The sequence below is a fragment of the Cynocephalus volans genome, chromosome 1 (genome assembly GCF_027409185.1).
Source record: "Cynocephalus volans isolate mCynVol1 chromosome 1, mCynVol1.pri, whole genome shotgun sequence".
In the NCBI taxonomy this organism is placed as follows: Eukaryota; Metazoa; Chordata; class Mammalia; order Dermoptera; family Cynocephalidae; genus Cynocephalus; species Cynocephalus volans.
The window spans coordinates 237,494,467-237,510,157 of NC_084460.1; the positions used below are offsets into that span (position 1 = coordinate 237,494,467).

At 37.1% G+C, this 15,691-nt stretch overlaps 1 protein-coding gene and 1 non-coding gene across 2 annotated transcripts in view; one reads left to right on the top strand and one right to left on the bottom strand.

Annotated features, from left to right (window-relative positions):
- The window catches only part of LRP2 (LDL receptor related protein 2), a gene marked incomplete at its 5' end in the record, with an annotated part of 155,211 nt that overhangs the window by 97,267 nt on the left and 42,253 nt on the right, over positions 1-15,691 (bottom strand). Inside the window, 8 exon segments of the mRNA XM_063085734.1 lie at positions 1,006-1,122; positions 1,227-1,346; positions 1,553-1,795; positions 3,159-3,440; positions 3,799-3,936; positions 6,486-6,616; positions 7,607-7,732; positions 9,634-9,826. Coding sequence (XP_062941804.1) covers positions 1,006-1,122; positions 1,227-1,346; positions 1,553-1,795; positions 3,159-3,440; positions 3,799-3,936; positions 6,486-6,616; positions 7,607-7,732; positions 9,634-9,826 — 1,350 coding nt within the window.
- LOC134365481 (U6 spliceosomal RNA) lies at positions 7,937-8,038 on the top strand. Its single transcript, XR_010022111.1, has one exon. It is a non-coding gene; the product is annotated as a U6 spliceosomal RNA (small nuclear RNA).

Genomic DNA, 15,691 nt, shown 5'->3' on the forward strand with positions numbered 1-15,691 from the left:
TAAGGCAACAGCAAGCCAGTGGCAGTTGGCAGTTTAACCTCAGATCATCACAGAATTTCACGTTTTCAATGTGAAAAAGGAAAATTAGTGATTAGGAATTTCTGGGTGCTATGCAAACTATAAAGCATATAAGCATTTTATTTAAGTTTTCTTTTTATTCATGAATTTACATAATTCCTTTCTGATTCGGAAGATGAATTGATAAAAATCTACTTTTTATGGTTCAGAACACCATTGTCCAAACAAATGACCAACTCTCTGACAATTTTTTACAAGTCTAAAATCTATTTAACTCAAAAAGTGGGCAATGACAAATCATGTCATTATAGGTCTCCAGCCTATTAAGATTATAGGTCCATCAGATTTATATTGTATGAAGTCCTCTTTGAATCCTCCAACTAGAAAGAATTTTTTTCTCTGAATCTCCATAGAGTTTTACCTATACCATTTCTAAGGCCCTTGTAACCATCTATCTTGCCTTCACTGTCTCTTGCCTTTTAGCAGATTCTAAGGACGAAGGCCATATATAACATATTTGCAGATATTCAAACAAATAATAGCTGAAAACATAAATTCATTAGAGTCAATACCAAATACAGCTCCAAACCATGTCCGTAATGTGATTTCATCTCACTATTGAGATTTAAAAGAACCCAGTAAAATATCTTTATATACAGTAAAGCCTCAAAAATTTGAAATCCACTAATTTGGGATGTGATAAGAAATATTAAAACTGAAAACAAAGATATCTAAGAAATATTTAACCCACCTCAGAGACTATTTGAAGTGCTTATTTATAAAACCACTGAATTTGCTAATTACAAATCATTATTTGGTAATGCCTAATCAATTTTATTGCATGTTCAATACTGCATTCCTTTGGAATACTTTATAATTCAGGCTGTCTTCCAGTTTATCTGAGTTTGAGAACATTTGTGGTAATATAATATTGGCAAAAATGAAATGATCCCTTTGTCTGAAACATGCTGGGTGTGTGGTACTTACGACAGCCTGCCTCATCAGAGTGATCACTGCAGTCAAAAACACCATCACAACGATATGTGTTCCTAATACAGTCACCCCCACTGGCACACTTGAATTGCGAAGCAGTGCAGTTTAATTCTAAGAATGAAGGAGAAAAGCATTAGAAATTAGCTCAGGGAAAAAATAACTAAACATTGAGATTTTTATAAACATTGTGAATGAAAATAAAGCAATCCACTTACCACAACCAGCCTCATCAGATCCATCAGAACAGTCCCTGTCCCCATCACAGACAAAAGATAGGTCAATACATCGATGGTCAGGGCAAAGAAACTGACCCGGTCGGCATGTTGTTGTCAATGCTAATGTCATCCAAAAACAAAACCAAATAAGTTTATTTCTTGGTTCAATGGGTATCAGAGCCTATTAACACAGAGATTGACAGATGGAAGAGAAGTGCCTAAGATACAGTGAAAATCATGTGAGCCTTAGGAAGGAGTGCATAGTCACTGACTGTTGGATCTATTTACTAAGCTGACCGACCAAGAGAAACCAAGTCAAGACTTACTGCAGTTCTTTTCATCAGATCCATCCCCACAATCATTGTCTGTGTCACACACCCAGTTCCTTGGGATACACAGGTTATTGTCACAGGTGAAGCGGGATGCAGGGCAGGAAGCAGGTGCATGGGTGGGGCAGTTCTGCTCATCACTGCCATCCACACAGTCACTGTGACTGTCACAGCGCCAGTGTGCAGGGATGCACCCTCCTCCGTGGCCACAGGTGAATGCCGAAGGTGAACAGGTATTATCTGCAACAGCAAAAAACTGGTCATGAAGACATTTGTTTTTATGTCTTTTTAAATGAAAAGGCCCAGTTTTCCTTCTTCAATGGGGGCATTATACAAACTAAGGAAAAATGTGCATCGAGTGATGCTGCCACCACCACAATTATCATCATCATCATTGGCTGACATTTATTTAGCATTTTATCATATACTAGGAACTTTTCTAAGTGATATATATATATATATTCTGTTAATCCTCACAAAAATACTATGAAATACATATAATTATCTACATTTTACAGATAAGGAAACTGAGGCTTTGGGAGATTTAGGAATCTGCCCAAGATTCAAACTCTAGCTGGTATGACTCTGAGGCCCATCCCTAACTTCTAAGCTGCACTTCCTCCTATCACAATTCAAAAGTCTGCAGAAACTTTGAAAATGTGTCATATGAAACATGCAAATAAAATGTTCATGTAAAAATTTGCACTCTTAGGGGCTGGCCCGTGGCTCACTTGGGAGAGTGTGGTGCTGATAACACCGAGGCCACAGGTTCGGATCCCTACATAGGGATAGCCAGTTAGCTCACTTGGGAGAGTGTAGTGCTAACGCCACCAAGTCAAGGGTTAAGATCCCCTTACTGGTTAACTTTATAAAAGAAAAAAAAAATTTTGCACTCTTAGAAACAGGAACATTACACACAAAAGAATTAAAATTTTTAAAATTTCAGAAAAATGTCTATGTGGGTACTTTTATTTTTCAATTCTGTCATTCTTCATTTTCTCCAGAAAGATATGTTATTATTAGTAATAATCTCACCTTCATAGAGATTTTTGAAATGTCAACTGTCATATCTTTATTTTTTAAATTTTTAGTGGAATACTTTTGCCTTCTGCAATAGCATTTATTAGGCCTCAGACTTTAGATTACCATCAAAAACAGAATGTAAAGGTTAAGAATGCCATCTCACCCCTACTTTTTTTACTCCATAAGGGGAGGAAAAGGGAAGCTAGCACATGTTTTCAGAGGCTATGATGATTACAAGTATCTGTTTTGCGATACTTTTCTCTTGGATTAAAGATTATGTCCACTTTGACTTTTTGAGGTGCTTGCCAAGATGTAATGACTCTGCATCAGTCTAAATAGCCAATGTCAAAGGGAAATTTTATTGGAAATCATGTAAATCAACGCTAGAAACCCTCTGTAACACTATGAATGAAATGTATTGCTTAGCTTCCTAAAATCCGTTGGACTACATGTTAAGAATATGAAATTCTAAAAGATATTTTTTCCCATATAAATAACCCACACTTTTATTTATTTTTTTAAAGCCCCCCTCTCTCTGGACACGCATCCCACGAAACATGTCCAGTGCAGAACTACTTACTAAATGTGCCACACAGATGCTCATCACTGTTATCATGACAGTCATCAACTCCATCACAGCGGTAGTACTCGGGCACACATCTGCCATTGTTACAGTGAAAGGAAAATGAGCCACAAGGCTGGGTGGGTGGCTCATAGGCCGGGTTCTCCTCGCATGTCAGGTGATTGGAAGCCAGCCGCTTTCCATAAGGGCACCCACATACCCGCTGGAAATTTGGCACTGGGAAGCAGAAGTGGCTGCAGTCACCGTTAGGATGAGTGGATTGGTTGCAGGGGTTAGAACCTGCAAAAGCAAAGCCCTGAGGTAGTAAGTCATGCACATTTCCACAGGTTTGATTTGTGAAGGAAAACAAATGGGAAAGAACATTTTTCAGACCTAATACTAAAAAGTAGCCTCTCCTCTTAGAAATCAACCTGCCAAATATAACATTCCATTTAAATACAGAAAAGTGCTACAAGATGTTTTTCCCAACAACACTTTTAGGGTTAGCAGAGCTGAACAGAGATTTGAAGGCTTACATTATTAAATTATGCACACACGTCAAGTACTTAAAGGGAGAAGTTCATGCTGGCCAGCTGCAAAAAAAAAAAAAAGAGAGAGAGAGAGAGAAAGAGAGAGAGACAGAAGGAGCCTCACTCACCAATCTGGGTGTTAACATCATATGATTTCACATGCATTATGTTATTGATGCCACTTCGGATAACTGTCATTTCTCCACCGTCCGTTTTCCTGACTTGAACAATAGCACCCAGTCTCCAGTCAGTAAAATATGCATAGTCTACGAAGAAACACAGGTGATTAGTATTTTCAGTAACAGCTCACTTATAAATCTCTTGGGAAAATGCAACATGCTTGTAAAGCTCCTTGCATATGTGAGAATCTTCTTCCATAAACATCTGCTATTTGTTTCTGTAACCATTTTCTGTGACCTGTTACTTTCTAGAAATACTCCTCAGAAGCCTTTATTTTAATAATACCAAGGTTCAGGGTCAGACAAGCATGTATGGAGTTTTATGATGGCATTTAGTAACAATTACGTTTAGACTTAAAAATAAAAAATCTCCGGATTCTTCTATAGAGTATTAGATGAGGTGTCATAAGACTGACTCCTATCCCACCTAAAGCACTAACCTGCTGAGTCCTCTTAAGCAAATATTTAACTATGTGAAGGAAATAGACTAAATCATCTCTCAGATCCCTTCCATTTCAAACATTCCATCCATATCCCATATCTTAATGAGAACAAAAAAAAAAAAAAAATGTTTTTTACACTCAACTTTAATAAAAAGCTACTAAGAAGGAAAAGTACAGATCTAGTCCAAAAAGAAACTTTCATAGTATGTTTAGGGATCATCAATAAAAACCAACACAAGTGTACATACACCTACAACCACACTAATGTTCTGTGATGCTCAGAACGGTAATAGAGAGACAATGTAAGATTCTAAACAACAAAAATTCAATCATGTTCACTTTACACTAACTACTGAAGTTGGGAAGTAAACATATATTTCAACAGTTTTTAAAATAAAGAATTGAATCAAAATAGATTTTCTCTTTAACAATAGTTTAACAAACTAGAAATCCCTATTAACCAGAAAATGCTTAAGATGTCACAAATTTTATCATTAGACTAGTTTTCCTTATCTGTGATCTAATCAATGACTAATCAGTCACTGGACTCAGTAAATCTTATCTCTACTGACTGGTAATCTCAGTCCCACCACTCAGGAAGGTATCTTAATATACTTAAATAGATAAGGAGTTCAATACACATTTCATTCTTGTGTGGTGCACAATCAAGAAGATCTAGTTTTTCAGTAAAAAGGTGTGGCACAAGAAAAGAATTCACCATAAGAAATTCACAGTTGAAGGGCAGTGTTGGAAAGAACTAATTATTATTATTACTTTGGGAATGTTGTGTTGCTCTCATAGGTATGCATTCAAATTTTTTCATACTGATGAAACCAAAAGGTACTGAAACTGCATTTTTATTCAATCTCAAAACATTCCATCACAGAGCAGAGAAAATTTAACATTCTTGTAATGTTCCAATGTGACAGCAAATAGCATGTGTCTGACATCATTAGTGAAAAGGGAGTAAATACATGGGGGAGGCAGGGCGAGTGAGTATTCATAATCAACTCATCTCATCAAAAATCTCACAAGAGCGTTTTTTAAATATTTTTAAAGACCACACACTCCTCCACAGATGAACAGACAGCAGCATGGAATATGCAATATATTTACTAACTTTTCATTCCACACTCTATGTGTGTGAGAAAGTCTTTTATTTACAGTCATTGTCTAATTTTTTAAAGCACCGTGCTAATTATTCAAAGTAGGAGGTTTTCAACCAGGGACACAACTAGCATATACATAGGGCCTTTACATAGGGCCCTGTACAAAATGTCACCCTTCTCACTGGACTAATTGTATTTTGTCAAGCAGACCTGGGGTAGACTTCAGTTTCTTCTCACCCTGTTGGCCTGGTACTTTTGTGCAGTGCACAAACTATACAACAATTCACAGAAACCCTGTTTTCAAGACTAAACAAACCATGTGCTTCATGGTGCCAGGCTACATCTTCTTCCCAGCAACTCGACTCATAACAGCATGCCTACACTTGAGAGGAGAGTTGAGAGAAGGAAATCCCATGCACTGGCTGTGATCATCGTAGATGTGCTTTGCCAGAATTCCCTCCTTCCCAGCAATCTTTATTAGTAACTTAAAATTATTTGGAAAGGTTGATGAAAAAGCTATCATGTCTTGCTGTTCTTCATAAGCCATGTCCTAACATTTTTGTATGACAAAGACAATGTCAGTTACCCAACATTTTGACTAAAAGGCTTCAAAGTTATTCAGTGAGCATATAGTTGATGAATACATGCAATCGTGTAATCATCTTCCAACAAGGATTCTGATGAGGTTCTTACAAACACCAGAGAACAATAATATACTATAATAGTTACTATATTGTATTCTTGCTGTTGTGCTTGAAAATTACGAAAGCAGTAATTTACTATTTCCTATGTGCTACTTATGTAACTGAGTACTTGAGATGTTGAATTGTATAATATGTGTAATCTACAAAGTGCTATACCCATACAGGTTGTTGATATTATTATCTAAATGTGTCCAAAACAAAATACACACTTTAAAAGTGAAATATTCCATCAACAAACCAAATATTTTGTCTATATATAATTTTAATTCATTGAGTGACCAGCTCTTCTGGAATTGTGAGAATGTCAAATGAGGTTGGGTTTACTGTTAGAATTTGCTAAGTATAAAAATAAAATACACTTTCATTGCTTCAAAACATACCTTCAAAGATGGTAAGTCCAAATGGATGTGAAAGCTGCTCTATACGACCCAGTCTTCTTCTATCTAAACCATCAAAGGTGCTGTGCTCAATTTTATCAAAATAGGCATCTACCCAGTACAATCGTAAAGCACTAAAATAATAAAATACTTAGTTATCTGTTATCCAGCAACTAGCAGAGCACTGTTTACACTGAGGGCATTCAAACAGTATGCTTCGTTAACACATTTAATAAACAAAGTTGCTAAAACTTAAATTATATTCATTAAAAATTTAACAATTTTATTCCTCCCAGAAAGACACAGCTACTTTAATGAAATGACTTTCAATTAATTCTCTTAGAAAACTTGAAGTGCTGCTATCTTTGAATTAAAATTTTCTTTTTCTCCTTGCAAAATCAAGAAGTTAAAACAATATTGCTAGTAATCTCTGTTTAAAAGGTTAAATACAGGGGCTGGCCAGTTAGTTCAGTTGGTTAGAGGATGGTGCTGATAACTCCAAAATCCAAGGTTCTATCCCTGTACTGACCAGCCTCCAAAAAAAAAATTTTTTTTAAATACAATTCTTCCCATTTCCTCTCCCATAAACTAGTTTAGCATTTCATGTCTACAAGTTTATTTACCTTACTCCTTTTCCTATTTTCCTACATAGATCATCAATTTATTGAGAACTATATCTTATACTTTAAAAATTCTCCCAAAGTGCATATAAGCAAATGTACATTTGATTAATTGACATATAGAGATTTCTTATCCTCAAGATAACCCCTTTAAGAAATTACACAGGATCTGCATTTCATCAAATTCCTGTGCTACTTTTAACGGGGTTTGGGACTCACCCTCTCCATCTTGACCTTCCACTAAGTCATTCTGCTCCCTCTGAGCAATTTCCTCAGAATATTCAAGAATGCCTTAGTTTTCATCCTAGCAGTAGCTGGCTAACTATGCTTGTGTTCTTTTTGTTCTTACATCACTCAAAATCCTTCTCCCATCACCCATTAGTGATTAAAAAGTTTCTGAGGGCAAGCAGTACCAGTTTCCTTATCCATCATATTACCCCAGTATGCCTCCTATGTATTCTGCAGTAAGAAAAAACTCAGTGATGCCGAATGATTCCTATTTACCCCCAGTCGATGGCCAATCCATTGGGCCATCCAAGAGTAGTGTTTATTATAGGCAAAAGGTGAGATCCATCACTCCACGCTCTCATAATTTTGGCAGGACGGAACCAATCAGTGAAGAATATATATCTAGAAAAAGAGGTAATAAAGCAAGGGTGTTAACACCAGGACAATCTACATGACTTAGAGAGATTTAGCACAAACATAGATTCTCCAGAAACTCACTGGAGAATACAATTAACTTTATTTTCTGTATATGCTATTGGGCTTAGCAGATTGAATGTATACTTAATCTAATTCTTAGTTAAAACTTCAGTTATCAACATGTAACCAGTGCTCGCTTCAGCAGCATATATACTAAAATTGGAATAATGTGAAGACTGGCATGGCCCCTGCACAAGGAAGACACAAATTTTTGAAGTGTTCCATAAATTACAAAACAAACAAACAAACAAAAACTTGTAACCAAAGTCACAAATGCAAATGGCATTAAAATTAAAATGAACAGAACCACTGTCCTAGACGTTAGGACCTCAAACTATTTTCATCCAACAGATTCTTTAAAAAGACACAAAATCAAGTTACAGATTAAATACTCCATGTTGTTGAAATAATAAACCACAAGCAAGTAAATAGATTTTAATCTCTCTTTCTCTCTGGATTAAACATCCAGGAGGCCCCTAGATCAATTTCTTGTCATTTTTCCATATGGAATTGATAATTTTGCAGGAAACCACTTCATCCCAGATGAAGAAAGCATTCAACAACGTAACTCTTAAACAATATCTTACCCAGGGCATCTTTTTTTATTCTGAGGAGTGGCAAAAAGATTTTTTTTAAAAAAAGTTCCCTAGGGGAAAAAAACACCCTTTTCTCTTTCATAAGATCCTTGGAAGGAAATCAAAATTAGTCTTTTCCAAAAAAGAAATGTGACTAATTTATATCATTTTAAATGAAAAAGTCAACTGTCTAGTTAGCTCAGTTGGTTAGTGCGCAGCTTTATGATAACAAGGTCATGGGTTTGGGTCCCCATACTGGCCAGCCATCAAAAAAACCAAAGACAAAAAACCCGCAAATGAAGAAATCACTAAAAGGAATTTAACAGCTTTTCAAAACCAAAATGCTAGACTTACAGGTTGTGATAAATTCATTAGAAAATCAATTGTTTAACACTTTAAAGGGCAATAAAATCTTATCAATAAAATCATCAGTTTTAAACATATTTCTTATATTCTTTTACAAGGAGAAAATAATATAAGGTAAACACTCTAGAGGCATACAGGCATTGCAGTTGGACAGGCCTTGGAATCTGAATACCAACTGTTGCTTAACAGTTGTGGGTCCTTTGGGAAGTCATTTTATCTCACTGATCCTCAGATTTGTCTCTAAAATGGGCTTTACACAGATCTCCTTCACAAACTAGTTATTGGATTAGATGACATCGGTTTTAGTGAATTGCCTGCCATCTTTTTTATTATTCCATTCAAATACAACTGAATAGCTCAGACTTGAAACAAACATGTTAACTATTAAACATGTTTAAATAAGAAAGGGAAGAACCAAAAAGGAATATTGCAAACTGTTCTGTCTCTTCCGACACCACCAATTATAGAATGAAAAACACAAAACTTTGTGGTCTGAAAAAATTTTTCCTCTGGAAACTGCTGAATGATTAAGCAAATTTTGCTAAGTTTTATATCAGAAAAAGAATAAGCTTTTCCTGATAATTCCGCTGCATATTTGTTCATTCCTTACTGAACCTGTGTCACATTGTTTGATCCTCCGCAATTGTGGAAAAAACCACACTTTAGTGAAGACTGGGAAAGCCGAAACTTAGAAAAAGTTTTTTGAAGGAGATAAAGTGATTACTTAAGCTTATGCAAAAGGGATAAAATTTAAGGTGATTCAAGTGACACAGTTCAATTTTGTTTGCTGAACTTGCCAAATCCCTATGGCATCACTTTTCAATGACTGCAGAAGACATACAGATATACATTTTCAAACTCTCAGTAAAACATGAACACACTTACCCAGCAACGGGATGAACTACGACTGCTCGTGGGTTATTTAAATTCTCAACTATTGTGCGTCTTGATTTATCAGCTAACCTCATGACACTGATACTCCTGTAAGAAGGGTCTGTCCAATAGAGATTCTTTGAAATCCAATCAAAAGTCAAACTTTCAACACTTTCCACCCTGTTAGCTGTGAGAATTTCTCTTCCTATAAATTGAAATATGGACATAGTTTAAAGCATATTTTATAACACATACATTTTCCTACTACTGTATAATTTAAATGATGGATCAGAGTTAGAGCATATTTTAATAATACATGTGGAATTCTTTTAAAAAACAAACTGTAAGCCTCTGAACAACATGAGATAAACCTAGAATCTATTCCCCACACTTTGGATCTCAAAGAATAGATATGATACTGATAAATAGAACCAGGAGTGGTATGGCCTGGATTTACTCCCTTGTTCAACCTTCCAGAAAAAATTTCTCATTGCAGAACATCTGAAGAAGAGATACCTGAGTTCACCTACTACCACCCCCAGACAGCTCTGATAAGCTGACACTGCCAGGTACAACCAGGGGTAACCCTGAGGTATTACTGCCCAACCCTCTCATCAACAGTCTTTCACAGGCACAAAGTTGCCAAGTTTAGAAAAGGCTAGCAAAGATAAAAGAAAGGAAATCAGAACTGGGTACAAGAGAAAAAAGACCACTTACCCCTGTGTGAAATTTTTATGTCTCTCCTCTTTTGTTTCTTTTTTTCACTAAAGAGAATCTAAATCAGAATAAACAAGTACATCTCTTTCTTTTTCAGTAGGAAAATAAATCCTAGTGCTTTTCCATTCATTTATTCAGCAAATTATAAAAGGGAAAGTCCTTGACATGATAGATAACCTACTGGATATCTAGGAAACATACCACTACTAATAGTAATAACAATAGCTTATATTAAATGAGCAATTATTATGAGCCAGGAACTGAACCAAGAACTTTACACAGATCCATCCATCCTCACAACCAATTAATCAAGTAGGTATTTATTATTGTCCCTATTTTACAGATGAGGAAACTGAGCCACAGAGAAGTGAGGCATCTGAAAAGAAGTGGGGGTGCTGCCCTCTTGGTAATTTATAACGAGGTGGTGAGAGAGGAGGAAGCAAGTAGGCCAAGAGACCAAAGTAAGAGTAATGGATACTGTGATGGAAGTATGCACAGGAGACTGCGAGAGCATACGGCAAATTGCAAGTGTGGACAGGTTGCCCAAAGGAAGTAGTTGATTAGGGCTGTAGGAGTGCAAAGACTCACAAGGGAGAGGGACTGAGAACTCCACATGTTCTGGAGCATGGCTGGAGGTCAATGAGTTAATGACAGAGGCTAAGGAAGGGGGAGAAGTTGACAGTGAATAGCAGGTTGAGTGGTGAGTGGTTATACTCTTCCCCTAAGGCAGGAAGGCCTGTGAGAAGTGGGATGAAGGTGTCCTCTTAGATATGTCCATTTTGAGATGGTTGTGGGATATCCAGGTGAGGTACCCAAAGGAACCTCAGAGAGAGAACTTGGACAGAGATTTTTATCATCACCTAGGAGATATGTTCCCTGACCTTTCCCTCTTTCCCCGTGTTAGAAGGAAAAAGTCTAGTAAATGACCTATTAGAGTCTCCCCTCATGGATTTAGAATTGCTATATAGATGGTAATCAAAGATATGGTAGGTGTGACACTAGGCCAAAGAAGAAGAGGAGGACCGATGTTGAGCACCAGAGATCACAGTTATTTACAGGGCAGGGAAAGGAGAAAAGACCTCTAGGAAGCATTAGAAAGAATGGTAAAGAAACAGAAGGAAATCCAGGAGTGTGTTGTCATGGAAGAAAGCATTTTTGAGAAGAAGATGACTCAAATGCCAAAGATAAGAACTGAAAAGCACTGTTTAGCAACAGAGACTGGAGGTGACCAGGATGGGAGGGGTTTCAGTGGGAGGATCATGAAGAGGTAAGGAATCTGTGAGAAGTGTGGAAGAGAAGACAGGAAAGTGTAGACCAATCTCTGAAGAAATTTGTTCATGAAATGAAGGGGAGAGACGGCTGTACCTAGACAGGAACAGCGGAGAGGGGAGGGGGGCAATTTTTTTAGGATAGGAGAAACTTGAGCATATCTAAAGAGGAAAAGTCAGTGGAAAGGGAAAAGTTGAAGAAGAGTAGGGATAGTTGATGGAGGGAACTCCCCTGAGGGCTTCATTCAGTCAATCTTGACTTTAATTTGATTTCTGACAATTCATTTTTTGCATATATATTTATTGACACAATATTCTTGCTTGAAAAACAGAACAATGTAATACCTCCCTCACTGGAGCACGGAGAGTTTAACCACTGACCATAAGAATATTTTGGGATAGCTGGTTAGCTCAACTGGATAGAGCATGGTGTTATAACACCGGGGTCAAGGGTTCGGATCCCCTTACCAGCCAGCCACCAAAAACAAACAAACAAAAACAAACAAACAAAAAAATATTTTAAAAAATAACTTGCTCAACATATGGACTTGATAATGAAAAATCTTATGATGAGAATTCCGGTCTCCTGTAAGGACGATGACCTGCGGAGGCACCTGCAGGAGGATGAGCCAGCACGAGGCTCAGAAATGCGATATCGGACTGCCTTCTGTTGAAAGCTAAGCTTGACTGGAGTTCTCCAAGCTCGGTGAACCTAATTCTAGTCCTCAGAAAAGAGAAGTCCTGGTTCAAAACAGCAGATTGACCAACCACACATGTTTTTCTCCTCTTCTTCCCAAATTCTACCAAAGTAACAGTAAAAGAACAGCGGATGAGCAATCTCCACAAAGGTTTGAAGAGCAAGAGATTGAAGGAGTGGTAACTCACTAAGTGGGGGAGGAGAAAGCTACACACTATGCACCAGCAGAGACAAGACACACACTCACATGCAGAAGCCTCGGCATACTCACACTCAGAGGTACCAGGTTCTGAAAAAGTCAGGGGCGAGGAACTACAGGGCTTAGTTAAAAGTTGGTATAGAGAGCAATCAGAGGCCCAGGTCCCTCCCAGATCATAAGCATTATGCCACTCTCCTCTGCCTATCTCGTCTAATGGACCAGAAATGTTCTCTGGAGGAAGTGGAGCAGAGAGGCTATGGAATAGTGCACAACAGAGGGCTGATATGGACACAGCCAGAGCACAGGGAATCATGTGGATGCTGAATGGAAGGGCTTTCAGTTCCCTTTCCTCTGCCCTGCTCCCAAAACACAGACAGCCAGCTCCCTGTATTTTACCTCTACCCCAAGAAGGAGAAGGGAAGCATCTGCCAAGGAGAAATTGACTAGCTCCAGAAAGACTTACTAATACTGGCGTTTGGGGGCTGCCCAACCACCTGAAGCTTACTGCTGATGCGGCCCCTCCACGGATTTGCAGACCTTCCCGGCGGCTTGTTATTGCCTCTCCCTTAATACCAAACAAGGGTCACAGACATTCGGAGAAAGCTTCCATAATGAAAAAGAAAGTTGAAAACAAGCCAAAAGGAAAAAGAAGTCCAAAGAAACTGGAAACAGAGGAAGATTAAACTTTTAAAAATGTAATTAATGCCTTCAGAGAAGTAAGATATTGAATTATGAAACAAGACCAGTTAAGAAAAGAGAATTAGAAAATAGAAAGGAGCTCTTCAAAATTGAAAATTAAATAGAAAAGCTGAAAACTAAAATACCAAAATATCTACAAAAAGTAGAACAAAATGATAGAGATTAAACATATGAAAGAAAAGATTTTTTAAAAATAAGTGATTAATCTAACATTTTGAAAGTTACATAAAGAAAGAACACCAAAAAAAAAGAGCTGCAAAAATTTCCCAGAACAAAAGGACAGAAATCTCAAGATTAAAGGGATAACAAAAAGATCCTAAAAGCTTCTGGGAAGGAAAGAAAACAAAACAGTAATAACAACAAACTAAGAAAAAGTCACACACAGAAACGGTACTCAGCATGGCATTGGATCCTCAGCACTGGATACTAGATTGGAGCAATGTCTTGCACATTTCTGAGGCAAATTTACTTGCAACCTAAAACTCTATACCCAGCCAAACAGTCGAGACGGAGAGCATTCAAAGACTCAAAATATATACCACCCTACCCATCCTTCTTAGGAAGCTATTATATAATGAGTTTCAGAAAAATAAGGAAATAAGTAGAGACCCAGATCAGGAAAGTGGCAAACAGAAGTCAGAAGACAAGAGCTGAGCGTCAGGTCTGGAGAGAAACAAGCCCCATCTGCAACAGAGAGTAGAGGTCTCCAGAAGAGGAAAAAGTAACAGAGTGTTTGCTGTCTATAGATAGGCATTTGATAGATCTGTTGGAGCATTTGGGGAAAATATATGATACTTACGTAGAAAGCTAAGCAAATGAAGATGAGGCAATTGTTAATTCCAGGAAAAAAAATCAAAAATAGCTCAAGAAATATCATCATAGAATACTACTTGGCTTAGCAGTGACCAATATTTATATTCATATTAATAATATAAACACCTACTATGAATTTAACCAAAAATCACAGTCTAACTATTTAGGAAGAATGTGGGGAGGGAAGTTGGGGGAGAGCCAAATCTTCATTTATAAGGAAGTAAATGTCTAAAATGAAAAATCAAGAAATAGTAGTATAAGCAAAGCCTTTAGAAACATGGAGACAAGCAATAGACGAAGCAGCTACAAGAGTGGTAAGCAATCACCCCCCGAGAGAAGGTACTCGGTGGGGGCAGTGTGGAGTGGGGCAGTATGGTTTTTCATTGATGATAGATAGCTATGACGCATAACATTTATTGAATATTTACAGTTTTCCAGGCATTACGCTAGGTGCTTTATATGTATTAGCCTAAAATTCTCTCAACAACCTTATAAAGCTACGTAGCACCGCCATTATTATTCCTATTTTATAGCTTAGGAAACTGAGGCATAAATAAGTTAAGTTGCTTGCCCAAAGTTACACAGGTAGGAAATATGGGAAGCTGGCATTCTAAACCAGGCAGGCTACCTTCTGAGCTAGCCCTATATTATATTGCCTATCAATTTTTTTCAAACTGTAGCTTTCAACCCACTAGTGGGTATAAAATCAATTTACTCAATCTTGCGTCATCCAATGGTGTGACTGACCACAATTTATCTTTCTTTAATGACAATGAAGATTTTAACAGAATCCCAATCAACTAAAAACTTACAGTAAATCCATATTTACATACAATTCATATCTTCTTAAAATTTATTTATTATTATTATTATTGATTCAGAAAATTATGTTAAGTGAAATAAGCCAGGCACAGAAAGAGAAATACCACATGTTCTCACTCACATGTGGAAGCTAAAATAATTGATCTCACAGAAGTAGGGAGTAGAATAGTGGCTGCTAGAGCCTAGTAAAGGAAAGGGGCGGGGGGGGGGGAGAGAAGTTGGTCAAAAGATACAAAATTGCTGAGATGGGAATAAGATCTAGCGTTCCATAGTGATATAGGGAGACTACAGTTAATAACAAATTACTGCATAACTTCAAGCAGCTAATTGGGAGGATTTTGAACGTTCCCAACACAAAGGTGACAGACATTTGAGGAGATGGATATGCTAAATACACTGATATTATCACTGTACACTGTATAAATGCACCCAAATATCACACTGAACTTGATAAATAAACACAGTTATCATGGGTCAATTAAGGAAAAAGAAATTAAAAAGAAAAAAATTTTCAGAGACAGAAGTAGATTCAAGGTTACCAAAAACAGGGGAAAAGGAATAATGAGAAGTTATTGCTTAGTGGGTACAGAGTTCATGTTTAGGATGACAAAAAAAGTTTTGGAAATAGACAGAGGTGATGGTCACACAGCACTGTGAGTATAATTAATTCCATGCACTTGTATGTTTAAAAATGCTTAAAATGGCAATCCTTAGGGGGGGAAGTGGTGGATTAACGGGTATAAAGCTATGCTATCTATTCTAAGTGAATCAATATACAGTATATGCATGTATTGAAACAACACACTATACCCCACAAATATGTACAAATAAATGTTTTAAAAAAATTTTTAAATA